General features: G+C 33.4%; 1 protein-coding gene across 1 annotated transcript in view; it reads left to right on the plus strand.

Annotated features, from left to right (window-relative positions):
• Positions 1–8,785, plus strand: part of LOC111049769 (myotubularin-related protein 13) — a 146,339-nt gene extending 137,554 nt beyond the window's left edge. The window contains 5 exon segments of the mRNA XM_039439411.1: positions 367–663; positions 2,883–3,039; positions 5,541–5,747; positions 6,414–6,496; positions 8,640–8,785. Of these exon segments, the coding sequence (XP_039295345.1) occupies positions 367–663; positions 2,883–3,039; positions 5,541–5,747; positions 6,414–6,496; positions 8,640–8,732 (837 nt within the window). The 3' untranslated portion in view covers positions 8,733–8,785.
• Positions 8,786–16,879: the final 8,094 nt, after the last annotated feature.

Genomic DNA, 16,879 nt, shown 5'->3' on the forward strand with positions numbered 1-16,879 from the left:
AAATTGAATAGCTTTCTCAAAAATTGATATTTTTAGAAAGCTTTTGTTTTACTAGATCAACAATACCATGAAGAATCTATCCTCTAAATCTCATGTACTACTTATATCTTCACGAATTTGAAATGTTCTGTCCCAAAAATTAAAACTTTAGGCGCTTACATCTCAAAAAGTAATGATCGGGAAAAAATGTTTTCCTAAGATATCATTTTGATAGCTTGATGATATACAAATCGAAAAACTTTGAAAAACTTTATCACCAGTAGAAAGTTTATTTTCAGCCTTAGCACAGCCTTAATAAATTCTGTATAGTGTTGATGAACATTTTAATAGAAATAAAGTTAATTTGATATGATTTTTGTTTGACAGCGACACGCATCATTCAGCACAGACCTGGTTCGTTCACACGGTCGTCTCCTGCACAAACGGTCCACCCTCGAGATACTGATGCGAGGCAAGATGGTCGGAGGCGGAGGTGGTGGTGGGGGTGTTGGAGGGGTGGGTGGAGGGGGCAGTTCGAGTGATGTGGGTGGTGGGGTAGGGGGTGGCTCGGGGGGTGGAGGCGGAGCAGTGGTCTATTCGCATCCGCACCGATTCGAGCGGCATAACTTCACCACGCCCACCTACTGTGACCTGTGCACTAATGTACTCTGGGGCCCTGTCAAGGTTAGTAGCAATTTAATTGATCCAACCATAGAGAAAAGATAGCATAAGAAGATGGTATATATAGGGTGTTCAGAAAAAAAGTGCCCATGTCAGGGCGTGATTCATCACATCAAAAGAATAAAAAAAGTTCTAATTAACATAGGTCCGAAAATGCTTGGTTACCAAGTTATACAGGGTGGAAGATTTTGTCTGAATTTCTGTGGCCCTGCTGAAACGAAGCCCTACGGGTATTTGCTGGCTGTTAATTAAGATGTACAATTTAGCGCACTTCATGAACTGACAGATTGAATAAAACCGTTTCCAGACCTGTAGCTACAGTAATTTTTAAGATATGTGACGAAATACGGGAGACTTGGTCCCGAAAAACAAGTTCCTTCAAGGTTTGAAGCAGATTTACTATGTTGAATGTACAATAAACACAACATATTTTTTTAGAGAACTTGTAGAAAATTTAATTTCGAAGAGGTTGATTGATTGATTACTTTATTTATGTAGATTACAATATATACTAGCTTATACACTTATATACAATAGCTTACAATACAGCAAAATTATAGATGAATTTACAAAATATAAATTAAGAAAATAATTATTGAGCTGTATATGATATGAAAAAAGCAATTTGTAATAACTATAGATAAAATAGATAATATTGTTATGCATCTACATAAATTGGCGGAGCTTTGGACATATCAATGAAAGATGTAGAATAAGTCCATAATAGACAAAGCAACCTTGAAAAAATAATCCTTAATTACATACAAAAGGATTGAAAAATAGAGCTTAACAGATTTTGTTTATTTTTCATGCGTTTTGTTTGAAAATTCGTATATTTCAAATTGTACGACTCCAGTCAAGGATACTCCAGTCTCTCGACCTTACGACTTACTTGCTCATTGTCACTACTTCCATTCCATGCTACTCCATTTCTCACCTTACTTTATTAAAAACTAGCCGTCAGGCTCAGCCCCCTGGACCCCCCGACTGGATCGACCAAAAATGAGATCTGCGGGCTCGCTTCGCTCGCCTGCATGTAGACCTCAGCGGAACCTCTGTACAGAATTTGAACGTTTTATGTCTATTTGATCTCGAAAATTTGAGAAAACGTAGAAAAACGCTGGTAAAGACCCCTGTTACTGTATCGACGTATCTTTGGCGAACAAAATTCTTCCACCTTAGCTAAACCTGTGTACTGGATTTTTTTAAATATATTTCCATCAATTATTGAAAAATGGTGAGAAAACGCAGAAAAGCTGAGAAAAACGTTGGAAAAGCGCTAATTTTGGGCGTATCTTTGGCGTTATTTCAAATGAGTAATAAATCAACCTTTTTGTCTCACATTTTACATCTTTACTCAAATAAACTACAGTACCTCCTTCTAACACAACATTATTACACCCCAGCTGAGCTTTTGTAGTAAATTTGAACATTTTCTGTTCATTTGTTCTCGATAAAGCTGAGAAAGCGCAAATAACGCTGGAAAACGCAGATTTTGGGTGTATCCTATGCGTTATTTCAAATTCCTTCTAACACAACATTATTACACCCTAGCTTAGCTTCTGTACTAAATTTGAACAATTTCTGTTCATTTGTTCTCGGTAAAGCTGAGAAAACGCTAAAAAACGCAGATTTTGGGCGTATCTATGGAAACTTTTCCAAATCCGTTCTTAGTGCGCTTCTAAATGGCCAACTGATCATACCTACCAAATTTGAACGTTTTTGGTCTGGTAGATTTTTAGTTCTGCGAGTGAGTGAGTGAGTCAGTCAGTCAGTCAGTCAGTCATTGAGTGAGTGCCATTTCGCTTTTATATATATATATATATATATATATATATATATCTGAGTGTTAATCTTTGGTGAGAACAGAAATTTTAAACTTAACCTCACTTTGGACTATTTATGTGCCGAAATCAAGGAATTGAAGAAGTTTTGGGCAATTGCCTGTTTCTCTTTCCAAATATCGTGTTTGTGACTGTTCTAATAAATAAATAAATAAATAAATAAGATTCATTTCGTCACTACTTCGCATGTAATGCATTTTCTAATAATTATTATAAAAATTTTGTCTTATCTAATTCTTATTATTGTCTTAACTAAAATGATAGAACATCACTTTCATAAGACCTAACCTCAGTTTCATTAAAAATGTCGATGTTTTAATGTCTCAAATTAGTCGATGTTTGTTTGTGGTTTTATACGGGCTTTTTTTGTGGTTTTAGACTGGCCTGAAATGCATAGACTGCGGCTACAGTTGTCACGAGAAGTGTTTGGAGGGAGTGCCGAAGAACTGCACCAAGTACAAACACCAGGCGGCAGATGGCGGCACCAGTCAGACCCTCACGCGAAGTGGAGGCGACACCTCGTCTGTCAACTCTAGTGAGTCATTCTGCCATTCATTCAATAATCTGTCAATTCATTCACTAAATCATCTACCCATTAATCTACAAATTGCACAGTTGTTAACTCCAGTGAGTCATTTTGCCATTCATCACTTCATTGAATAATCTGTCCATTCATTTTTTCATTCAATAATCTATCTGTCAATTCATTCACTAAATCATCTACCCATTCATCCACAAATTGCACGGTTGTTAGTTAACTCTAGTAATCAAGTCATTCATTTAATCGTTTACGAATTACACTGCTGTCAACTCCAGTGAGCCATTCATGCTTTTATTCAATTGTTAGTTTATTCATCAACGATCCTTGTTGGTTCATAAGTCAGAATCTCGCGTAAATGATAGAAAGATAGCATCTGAGACACTTAGGGCCATATGCTGACACTAAATTCAAATTATTTATTTGCACTTTCATTCGTTTACAATATTAATCACAACATGTAAAAAATTCCTTCATTGTCAGCATCAGACACATTTCAACATATATTCAATTATATAAATCACAAATTCATAAAAAGACAATAAATAAGTTTAGTAACTATTATAAGGCTACAAGTTTTTGATTTGAATCCAATCAAGCCTTGTGTCTAGATAGGTTGGATCAAAGGGAGGAAAGCGGTCAAAAAAATAAAAAGTCATTCATCTAAAAACTCACAAACCGAATACTATGCTTTAATATTGTCAAATACTTTAAGATATTCTTCTTGAATTGAAATTTGGAATTTAAAACATTAGTTGCTTTTGGAAGTTTGTTGAAGAATTTAACTCCTTATATATGCGTAGTGTTCCTTTTTCAAATGTTGTTAGCCTATGCATTGGGTAATATAATAAGTTATGTGCTATTGTTTCTCTTGCTGTTTCAAGACACTACGTTTAAAGCTAAACCACGTTTATTTGTAGATATGGTTGCATTTATCGTAATGTGTTTCATACTGGATTTAAAGGAACAGCTGACATTTCTCCGTTTAAACCGAGTATCTGCATACGGGCCTTAAGCCGGTTACAGAGCTCGACCGACCGTCAGTGCGTACGTCAGTCGCGCTTGTCTTTTCCATAGATATTCCATGTATCCGTACAGAGCAGGACTGACGGCACGCTTGCGCACGGTTAGGACCATGCGTTTTATACAGCGTACGAAGACCATCGGTCGAGCTCGTGCGCATCCGTTCCATCGGTCGACTGACGCGCTATTGAAACAAAGAAGCTTTCAGAGCTGTACTGATCAGAAGCCCGATCGCAACATAACCAATGTGCTGACACCTCTGCCCGACAATCAGCTGATATTGAATTGAATACCATAATGAATGAATTGAATTGATAGTGTCATATTTGAATTCAGAGTTTTTCTATACATTTCTTCAATCATATCTACATTTTTTATTGGAAAAATTATATATTATTAATCTTATCTACATTTATTTGATCCGTAGCTTAAAGTGACTGCAAGTATTCCCAATGGTGGTACAAGCTTGAAATAAGTCATCAAAATTTCTGAAAGACATTCTGAGGTAGTTGGAAAATGTATCTTCACCCCAAGCAATGATGTATGTAATGGTACTAAATTCCCTTTGAAATGCTCTTTGGGCGACCATCGGGTGAACTTGATATCTACGTCTTTTAATGTTTTGTTCACGAAGATAATAAGCTGCAATTAAACAATCTGTAAAGGCGTCCATTTTGTGAGTCACAAAAACTTATGTATGATCAGGATGTTGCATAAGCACTGACGGTCGGTCGAGCTCTAAATGTGTAAAACTGATTCATCGATGCGTACGGTCAGGATGGTACATACGCACTGACGGTCGGTCGAGCTCTGTAACCGGCCTTAGGGTCGCTTTCTCCAAAAGAAGTTTAACCAAAATTCTACCTTGAACAATCAGCTGATTCAATTGAAACATTATTGACCCAGCGAAGTCAGGTCTAAGATTCAAGTCGATGGTTTGGCATTTCTCTTAATGTTTGAATGTTTAATTGTCTATATATTGCTTTTTTACGGCGAAACGCGGTAATAGATTTTCATGAAATTTGACAGGTATGTTCCTGTTTTAATTGCGCGTCGACGTATATAAAAGGTTTTTGGAAATTTTGCATTTCAAGGATAATATAAAAGGTTAAAGGAGCCTCCTTCATACGCCAATATTAGAGTAAAAATCAGACTATAGAATTATTCATCATAAATTAGCTGACAAGTGATTACACAGATGTGTGGAGAAGCCAGTCTATTGCTGTATTTCCATGAGGTCTATAGTTCCAATCAGGTACTTGTGGATGAGAATACGGCGTGAGGTCTACTGTTCAGAGAACTACTAGTAATAAATGCAAGCATACATCCATTAAACGGGCTCAATAGTTGAATCAACTCTGGAGAAAGCTACTCTTATTGTAACAGGTTTACCTGAATAACGAAACTATTAGTCTACCTTGATGGATTAAGTAAAATAGCAAGAGCTCAATTCATTAAACTGTTTTATTTTTTAGGTATAAATCCAATGCAGACGACGAACCAGCAGTACTACGACCAGTACTCGTCGAATGTGGCCGAGAACAGGACGCACGAGGGCTATTTGTACAAACGCGGAGCCCTGCTGAAGGGGTGGAAGCAGCGGTGGTTTGTACTGGACTCGATCAAACATCAGCTCAGGTACTACGATGCCATGGAGGACTCGCACTGTAAGGGATATATTGGTGAGTGTGTTAACTCAGGTAGCCTATAACTTAATCCTCGATTAAACAAGTTATTGTCGCATATTTAGTTCGCACGGCAAGGGGTATTGGTGAGTGCTTCAACTCAGTTTTAACTTAATCCACGATTAAACAAGTTATTGTCGCATATATAGTTCGCACTGCAAGGGATATATTGGTCAGTGCTTCAACCAGGTTCAACAGGTTTAATCCACGATTAAACAAGTTATTATCGCATTTACATAGTTCGCACTGCAAGGGGTATATTGGTGAGTGCTTCAACTATGTTTAACTTAATCCACCATTAAACAAATTATTGTTGCATACATAGTTCGCACTGCAATTAATATATTGATGAGTGCTTTAACTCAAGTTCAAACTTAATCCACCATTAAACAAATTACTGTCGCATATACAGTAATTTCATGTCAGTCACTTGTTTTCTGACAATTATCTCACCAATTGGCAATGTGTAAACTAGGCATAAACGTGATAAATCTCTGCAGGAATTTAATTCACAATTGAGCATTTCTTGGTTATAATACTGTATTATGACTTCTGTATTTCCTTTTGAGTGGCGTTCTTATGAAATGTGGGACAAAGTTGTTATTTTGTATTAGTCTATTTAAAATTAATACTTGAATTTAATTAAATTTTAATAATTTTCAGAGCTTTCTGAGGTGATGTCAGTGACCCCGGCCGCCCCCTCTCCTGGACCTCCAAAGAAAACTGATGACAAATCTTTCTTTGATGTAAGTTGCATCCTTAATTTTCTATTATCTCTTTTCGCCACACTGCACAGAAAGCAGCTGTTTTCCAGTCCCTACGTAGATCTGAAAGACCTTGATTGCAGACGACTCTCGTCTGACGTCAGAAAAGGGTTTCTTTTCCGGTCTAGGCCAGAAAGTGGTCTCTTTCCAGCCGGTCATGGAAGTCCGTAGTTGATAAGTCATCCGCTAGATTGGGCGAGTGTCCACTTTCTTCATCAGCTGAAGTCGCCATGATTTCAGTTCCGAGTTTCAAATCAAACTAATTCAGCATTCGCTTTGCAACCAGTTTTATTCAATTATTTATTAGCGCATTCCAAATTTTCAAAAATGCTTGAAGATGACGACGCCCGTGATATTCCAAGTGAAATTTTAAAAGAATCTGAAATCCTGACTGCAAATCTTCTACCACTAAAATCAAGAGATAGATACGATAACAAGTATTCTTTATTTTGTATTCTCTATTTATTTTGTCAGCAATACCTGTAGTGTGGTGAAAAATATCGTTCGCACCACGGGAAAAATGTTTTTCCGGCTCTCAATTTTTTCTAGTCCTCGGCCTATGGCCTCGGACTTGAAAACCGATTTCGAGCCGGAAAAATCTCATTTTCTGCTCTAGGTGCGAAATATACTATTTCAACTATATCAAGCTCAAAATTATTAACTATAATATCAATAATTATTCGTCTCTTTCTTTTTTGTACTGCATAAAAATTAAACTTCACTTACCCAAATTGGATCTTGATTAGTTAATTATTTCTGACTAGTAGGTAACCCGTGCTCCGCAAGGGTCTATTTCAAAACTTTACAAACTAAATACTAAAAGAAATGAAATCTTGAAGAATTTAAAACAGGCCTATATAACTAAAGAAGTGAAAAGGTCGCAAGGGTCCATTTTAAAACTTGACAAACTGAAAATTTGATGTAATGAAATCTTGAAGGATTGAAAATAGGCCTATATTACCATCCTCGGTTGATTAAGAATCTATATGCAAAATTTCAAGTTAATCAGTCCAGTAGTTCAGACGTGATGATGCGTCAAACATAATTTTCCTATTCAGTACGTGTACAAGCCAGTTCTATCCTTTATTATAAATTATGGATAATTCATTTGTGAACTCTGTGATTCTTTCCTGTTTTATAAAAATGTATTTGTTATATTGAATCAGATTCAATATAACAATTCAGAATCATTTCCCCAGATTGAATCATAATTTCTTTTACTTTCTGTTAGCCTGGGCTCAGACCAAACTGCTAATGCTTGTTCTGAACAAATATTGATAAAAATCTGGATGAAGCCAATTTAAAATTCTTAAGCCATGAGAAGCAACATTGGATTCATTCACTTCTGGAGACATAATTTACCATGTTTCTCATAATATGTCGAGTTATTTCTATGTGTCTTATGCTCCAGAATTCGTGCTCTATAGTGAGGTCCACGTTATAATGACAGTGTTTGATCAGCAATGGTATTGCTATCCTTGTCTATCATTCAACAATGCGGATACCGCTATCTCTCTCGCTTTTCTCTTTTGCCAGATGATCATTTAACAATGTAGAATTAATAATTAATTAACAAAATATTTCATCTTAATTATGAAATTATTGAAAATATAATTGATTATTTCAATCGAGAATTAACAGTTAATATTACTTCAATAAACCTGTATCATCTACCGTCTATAAAAGGCATTGACAAGACAGAGTATAGGCAACGTTGTTCTCCTATCTTTCTCCACTGCCATTATAACGTGGACCTCACTATAGCTGTATGCTCATTTGGTCTAAACCCAACCTACCTCCACGATTCATGTTATACCTTCTTTTTGAATTTCTTTGCTTTCTACTAACAATTCTAGTATTTTGACCTACTTAAGTATTTTGACCTACTTAAGTATTTTTAATCTACTCTAGAACATGGTACGCCATAGTGGAGTAGGTCAATTTCCTCGTAGAAAACACTAAACATGTAGAGGACACATTATAAGAATTTTTTGTAACTAACTATTGTATGTAATTGTAATTTATCTAATATTTTCTGTAATTGATGTAGTAGTTTCAGTTTTTTGAGAAATGAACATTTATTTATTTTATTTGGTATGATATAATTTGTTTGTTGTATTTGCAGTTGAAAACAAACCGCAGAACTTACAACTTTTGCGCAAGCGACGCGAATGTCGCTCAGGATTGGATAGAAAAAGTTCAAGCTTGCCTTCAATAAACTCTCTCACACTCACTCACTCTCTCTCTTTCTCTCCAGCTGATCGTCTATTGCCAACTTTGCCAGCTTTCGCGCCTCTAGTCAAATCACTACAACTTCCATCTCTGTCTAACCTTATGTGATGAGATTAAATTAAACCAGATGGTCCAGGGTTCAGTCACAAGAATAGTGAAATTATTTAGTGTATTTAGGATGTAGTGAAATTCACTTGAGACTGTGTGTTGGTTGATTGGGATGATGCCATTTATAGAGAATGATGTATGTTTGAAGTAGATTACACTGTAGTGAAACATTTTAATCATTTATTTAATCATTAAGCATTACACAATTTCCAGAATAATACCACAGACTTGAGCCCAAAACGGTTCAATTTCTAATTTACATTGATGTTATATACAGAGTGTTTCTGAAATAGACTGACAAACAGCACGGTCCATTTCAGAACCACTCTGTATATGAAATGCTGTCTACTGACAGTTTGAAGTGAAACTCACTATAATGAGTAGTAGCGCATGCGTACTACTCTATTATTCGAAACAACTATATTCTTGAAACTGAACCATCTGGGAAAACTTTTATTATGTTAAGCACTGACTTCCAGTGAATGTAAAAAATGTCTGTGAATGAATTTCCAGCATGTTCGCTAGCAAGAAATGAATACTATTGTTTCTTATGAAAGTATTCACACATCGGGGGACTGCACATGTGTGAACCCTTCCATAAGAAACAATGGTGTTGTTCTTTTATTCACCAGATAAACTCTTTGGAAACATGGTGTTTCATTGAAACATTGGAATGCGAATAAAAAATTATTCTAACGCTATTTAGACCGACTCAGGTGTATGTGTATATGTATATTTAGTGTTGTTTCCTATATATCTGTGTATAGTGTTGAAACTGATCGAATTTTACAAGTGTGATTGATAGACAAATAATGGAAAATTTTTACTAAAATAAATGTATTTGGTGTTTAGAGCTGTTTCAATCCATATTGTATTTAGTGGATAGAGTTGAAACAAGTGTAATTAATGGGATATGGGGCCTGTTTATTGAAAATTACCAACTACATTTTGGGGAACATTTGATTATAAGGCAAAGAAAATTCGAGTTAAGAAATTATGAATAAATAATCTAATTCACTGTACATTCTCTGTGTGTAAATATTTTGAAAGTTTCAGTAGTATAATACGAAAATTCTTTACTAAATGCTCTGCATGTAAGTTATCTGCTATTGCAAAAAATTCAAGTCAACACTAAAAAAATCAATAAAATTAGTTCATATTAAATTATCTGGATATGAAGTGTAATATAGCGGGTGTTTCAAAAAGAATGACCCAATTTTAAACAGTTGTATTTATTTTGAAAAATGATGCACACAAACCAATTTTACATCAAATTACTCACAGAGGTATCGAGTTTATGATTATAAATTTATACAAATTTCTTTATACTATTTAAATTTTACACAGAAGTATCAAGTTTATGATGATGTATTATAAGTGTTCTATGTGCCCTCCTTTTGAGGCTCAGACGACATCTAGACGGTAGCCAAATTCATCCCAGACTGTTCGCAAGATTTCTTCTTGTACTGTAGCTACTGCATCAGTTATCCTGGTTTTTAGCTCCTCAATATCAAGTGCTATGGGAGGAAAATAAACACAATCTATAACGTTGTTCCTCCCTTAGCACTTGATATTGAGGAGCTAAAAACCAGGATAACTGATGCAGTAGCTGCAGTCCGAGAAGACATCTTGCGAACAGTCTGGGATGAATTTGGCAACCGTCTAGATGTCGTCCGAGCCTCAAAAGGAGTGTAATAGAACTACATAATTTTTATTATTTGTCATGAATTTTCACAATGAATAGATAAATTGTTGACGACGGTGAAAATTCATGACAAGTAAAATTATGGAAAAAATGAGAGGCTAGTGAGTCGGTTACGAGGACGGGACCTGGAGCTATCTACTGCAGATAATCGGGCCCGGCTCTACCCTTCTTTTCCGAGACACCATTTTCCTGGTTCAGTGAGTTCAGTGAGCTAATATTATCAATTTTATTATTATATATTATTCATCTTTTTTATTGAAGGCAAATCCTGTAATTATTCTATTGTTTGTTTAAAAAGTTTTCTCAATATTATTTTTATTTAAGTTTCCAGTTTCATTTTGAGTTACAATTTGATTAAATCGATTACTTAGTTCTCCAAAATATAACTGTTTTGTTTATTATTTTAAAATATAGTTCCTTTCTCATGAGTTATAGAGTTAGATCAATTTAACCTCTCGCAAGCCAAGCGATTCCCCTATTATAAATTGTTACCATAATGTCTAGGGTTGTTCTCACAACCTTATAATACCATCACAATACCATACATAATATAACCCCAATATAGTCCAAATATAAATACCCCATTACATGTTTTTTTTTTTTTTTTTTTTTTTTTTTTTGGGTGGATCTTGGTTTTCTGTAGATTGAATTGCAGCACTTTCGAATTCCGTTGTGTCTGAATCTTGGTTTTCAGAAGTGGCCGCCGTACTAAATGTCACATGTCGTCCCACATCAATGCTAATTGAATTAGACGCCTTCGACACGTCATCCAACTTTTTCGACATCTCAGCTGTCGAAAAAGTTGGATGACGTGTCGAAGGCGTCTAATTCAATTAGCATTGATGTGGGACGACATGTGACATTTAGTACGGCGGCCACTTCTGAAAACCAAGATTCAGACACAACGGAATTCGAAAGTGCTGCAATTCAATCTACAGAAAACCAAGATCCACCCAAAAAAAAAAAAAAAAAAAAAAAAAAAAAACATGTAATGGGGTATTTATATTTGGACTATATTGGGGTTATATTATGTATGGTATTGTGATGGTATTATAAGGTTGTGAGAACAACCCTAGACATTATGGTAACAATTTATAATAGGGGAATCGCTTGGCTTGCGAGAGGTTAAATTGATCTAACTCTATAACTCATGAGAAAGGAACTATATTTTAAAATAATAAACAAAACAGTTATATTTTGGAGAACTAAGTAATCGATTTAATCAAATTGTAACTCAAAATGAAACTGGAAACTTAAATAAAAATAATATTGAGAAAACTTTTTAAACAAACAATAGAATAATTACAGGATTTGCCTTCAATAAAAAAGATGAATAATATATAATAATAAAATTGATAATATTAGCTCACTGAACTCACTGAACCAGGAAAATGGTGTCTCGGAAAAGAAGGGTAGAGCCGGGCCCGATTATCTGCAGTAGATAGCTCCAGGTCCCGTCCTCGTAACCGACTGACTAGAGCCTCTCATTTTTTCCATAATTTTACTTGTCATGAATTTTCACCGTCGTCAACAATTTATCTATTCATTGTGAAAATTCATGACAAATAATAAAAATTATGTAGTTCTATTACAGGAGGAACAAAGAGCACTTATAATACATCATCATAAACTTGATACTTCTGTGAGTAATTTTATGTGAAATTTGTTTGTGTACACCATTTTTTTTAATAAATACAACTGTTTAAAATTGGGTCATTCTTTTTGAAACACCCGGAAGATGTTCCTTGTATTATATGAAACTCATGCAACTATAGTGATGGAATTCACTTGAATCTGTCAGTATTCCTTATGTGCAAACATCAATGCTTCCCATTTAAACAATACTGACAGTTTGAAGTGAGTGTCTCTCACTATGTCCCGTATTTTATGACAAAAAAATCAAACCAAAATTTTGAAACTGAAAAAATCCATTAAGATTTATAAATAATATTGTAACAAGAGTACTGATATTATTAGTTTGTAATTTAATATGATGTAGATCACTGCTTTCGTAAACAAAGTCATACTGCATTCTGGTGACGTCAGCACAGGTAGGGAGGGCTTCTACACCAATAAAAACAGTAGCTGATATAGATCAGCTGAAATCAACAAATTTTTATTGCTGTAGAGCCCTACCTGTGCTGACGTCACCAGAATGCACTATATGGCTTTGTTTACGGAGGTAGTGAGTAGATCTTAGCTGAGTAATAGTTTAAAGGATAATGATGAGTATAAATTTGAAACTCTTCTAGTTATACTGTAGTGTTCATGTATAGCATTTCTGATGTAGACATTTTATGATTCAATATAGCTTTGTTGACTTTGGATGATATCCATGAAACATTTAATTCAAATTAATTTATTAATTCATGTCGATGATTATTGTTTTAAAGTTTTAATTTAACTTTTTTGTTAGCTTTGAACTTCCAAATTTAAACTTGTTCAAGAAAAATCTTTAATTAGTGGGATATAATATTAATGACTTACTTGATTTAAAAGAAAAACAATTTATAACACTTTTAAAATAAATATTCACCAATGTCTTTTTTAAATATGTGCTATAGTGAGATCTACATTATAATTGCAGTGTTTGATTAGCAATGGTATTGCTATCTTTGTCTGTCATTCAACAAAGCGGATAACGCTATCTGTTTCTCGCTTTTCTCTTTTGCCAGATCGTCGTTTAAAAATGTAGAATTAATAATTAATTAACAAGATATTTCATCTTAATTGTGAAAATTCATGACAAATAATAAAAATTATGTAGTTCTATTACAGGAGGAACAAAGAGCACTTATAATACATCATCATAAACTTGATACTTCTGTGAGTAATTTTATGTGAAATTTGTTTGTGTACACCATTTTTTTTAATAAATACAACTGTTTAAAATTGGGTCATTCTTTTTGAAACACCCGGAAGATGTTCCTTGTATTATATGAAACTCATGCAACTATAGTGATGGAATTCACTTGAATCTGTCAGTATTCCTTATGTGCAAACATCAATGCTTCCCATTTAAACAATACTGACAGTTTGAAGTAAGTGTCTCTCACTATGGCCCGTATTTTATGACAAAAAATCAAACCAAAATTTTGAAACTGAAAAAATCCATTAAGATTTATAAATAATATTGTAACAAGTACTGATATTATTAGTTTGTAATTTAATATGATGTAGATCACTGCTTTCGTAAACAAAGTCATACTGCATTCTGGTGACGTCAGCACAGGTAGGGAGGGCTTCTACACCAATAAAAACAGTAGCTGATATAGATCAGCTGAAATCAACAAATTTTTATTGCTGTAGAGCCCTACCTGTGCTGACGTCACCAGAATGCACTATATGGCTTTGTTTACCGAGGTAGTGAGTAGATCTTAGCTGAGTAATAGTTTAAAGGATAATGATGAGTATAAATTTGAAACTCTTCTAGTTATACTGTAGTGTTCTTGTATAGCATTTCTGATGTAGACATTTTATGATTCAATATAGCTTTGTTGACTTGGATGATATCCATGAAACATTTAATTCAAATTAATTTATTAATTCATGTCGATGATTATTGTTTTAAAGTTTTAATTTAACTTTTTTGTTAGCTTTGAACTTCCAAATTTAAACTTGTTCAAGAAAAATCTTTAATTAGTGGGATATAATATTAATGACTTACTTGATTTAAAAGAAAAACAATTTATAACACTTTTAAAATAAATATTCACCAATGTCTTTTTTAAATATGTGCTATAGTGAGATCTACGTTATAATTGCAGTGTTTGATTAGCAATGGTATTGCTATCTTTGTCTGTCATTCAACAAAGCGGATAACGCTATCTGTTTCTCGCTTTTCTCTTTTGCCAGATCGTCGTTTAAAAATGTAGAATTAATAATTAATTAACAAGATATTTCATCTTAATTGTGAAAATTCATTATGAAATTGTGGAAAAGAAAAAATTTTTTTCTCAATAAATGATAATTGATTTTGTTAAACAAGAATGAACAGTTAATATTACACCAATAAACCTGTTCAGCTACCGTCTATAAAAGGCATTGACAAGACAGAGGATCGGTAAAGTTGTTCTATCTTTCTCCACTGCCATTATAACGTGGACCTCACTAACATGAGAGCCTGAAGCCTGACACCTGACCGTACTGACTACAGCCCTAAATAAGGTCGCCTAAATTTAAAATAAATGAAAAAAATTATTAATTTAATTTCTCACAAACACAATAAAATAGTTTGTAATCTTAATATACCTGATAAAATTAATATTAAAATGATTAAAACACAGTAATTAACAAAATATAATAATTTTCTTTACTATGTTCAAGAAAAAAGAAACTAATTATGTTCGAAAATCTTAACCAATAGTGAGATTTACTTTAAACTGTGAGGTGATTGAATAGGAAATATTGATGCTATTTATGAGTAATGCATAGTTTAAAGTGAGTGTCACCAATTTAGATAATTATTCTCTATTATTAATTAATTATAAATATTTCAGCGTATTTATTCACATCAAATCTGTTGAAATCTTGATCTTGTCTCATTTTTGACAACTTTCTAAATTCTTCATCTTATCCTTTACTTTTCCTCCCATTGATTGAATTCCATCCTTATCTTTTATATTTATATAAATTTTCAATTTTTCTAACATCGAGTTTGAACTATTGATTGATAGATTATATTTTATCGAAACATTTTCCAATTTATGCTTATAAATTTATTTACTTGTTAATTATTATAGGTTTGGTAACACTCGCCAAAGTTTTTGACATCTATGTGATACTAAATAGCACATATTGTGCCGGTTGCACAAAAGCCGGTTGAATTTTAACCGTGATTAATTCACGAGAAACAATCAGAGAAGCCGTCTTATCAACAAGGCATTTTCTGATTGGTTCTCATGAAATTAATCACGGTTAAAATTTAACCGGCTTTTGTACAACCCGGTCATTGTTTTTGTTTAATTGTAAGATTCACTTTAAACTGTCAGTATTGATTAAATTAGAAGCTTTGGTTTTATTTATAGGTCAATACTGACAGTATATACGTGGATCTCACAATAAATTATGCTGTTTTATATATACGTATATTAGTTGAATATATTTTCTAAAGAACATAATAAATTGTGATATGCTGTAAATATATTTGTATGAATGTTTTCTACTCGGATAGATTTTTTTATAATAGTGTAATAATATTGTTATCATTGTTCATTGAGGTTAATATTGTTCTTTAGTTCATGCTTTTATTTTGAAAATAGGTTAATGCTTTATAATATGTATTGATTTGTTGGTATTTGATTATTTAATTTCTTAGTTGAAAAGTTTTTTTTTGACTACTGTCTGTGAGCAGAAAATAATTATAATTAGATCTTATGTGAGTGTTTACAAATTCAAATGTGAATGAAACATAACCTACTATTTGGAATAGTATATGAATCAAAATTGGGGGAAGGAACTGTTTTGGGCTGTACCTGTTGGTCCTTCCCCAATCATTTTCATGAATTGTGTTTTTGTGTATCATTGAAAAAACAATGCCAAGCCGCCATTGTGTGAACATTCCCATAAGAGCCTATGGAATTGTTTTTCTGTACAGCAGAGAATAAATTGATGAAAAGAAGTCCATGAAAGGTATCACCGTTAATGAACTACAATTATTTGAAAAATGAATTGTAGTAAAAGATTTTATATATTTATTATTTTTCAATATTTCTCTAGAATTTCCAAAATTTGAAACGATATTTTCCCAGTTTGCTCAATATAAATTTAAAAAATTTAAGCTCTTATTAAAGGAATAAAAAGTTGAAGATTTAAATAGAAAATCCTTTTTTCCAGTTTTTTTGTAGATTCAGTGGTTACTGATCATCTACTGTATAGTAGATTAGTTTTCCTATTCAGTGTCTGTGTTGTTGAGAATGTAACGTTGTGGTATAAATGAGGTCCACGTTATAATGGCAGTGTTTGATTTACATTGGTGTTGCTATCCTTGTCTATCATTCGATAAAACAGATAGCGCTTTCCTTCTCTTCCTCAACTTTGCCAAAACGTTTTTCAACAATGTATAAATATAAATTAATTCCCAAAATGATAAAGCACAGGGAAATTTATTATTTGATCATTGAAAATAATTATCTTCTCTTCACAAATAAAAATATCGAAGCACCGAGCTTCGCTCTCGTTATTTTTATTTATTGATAAACAGAACACAATTCTCTAAAATGATCGTGTTTATATTTTACAGCTAGCTATACGTCAGCTTATGAATTTCGGGAATGCGATATTTCTATTTTCCACAGAATCACTCGCTCACTTTTTACTAT

Source organism: Nilaparvata lugens, chromosome 12 (assembly GCF_014356525.2).
Source record: "Nilaparvata lugens isolate BPH chromosome 12, ASM1435652v1, whole genome shotgun sequence".
In the NCBI taxonomy this organism is placed as follows: domain Eukaryota; kingdom Metazoa; phylum Arthropoda; class Insecta; order Hemiptera; family Delphacidae; genus Nilaparvata; species Nilaparvata lugens.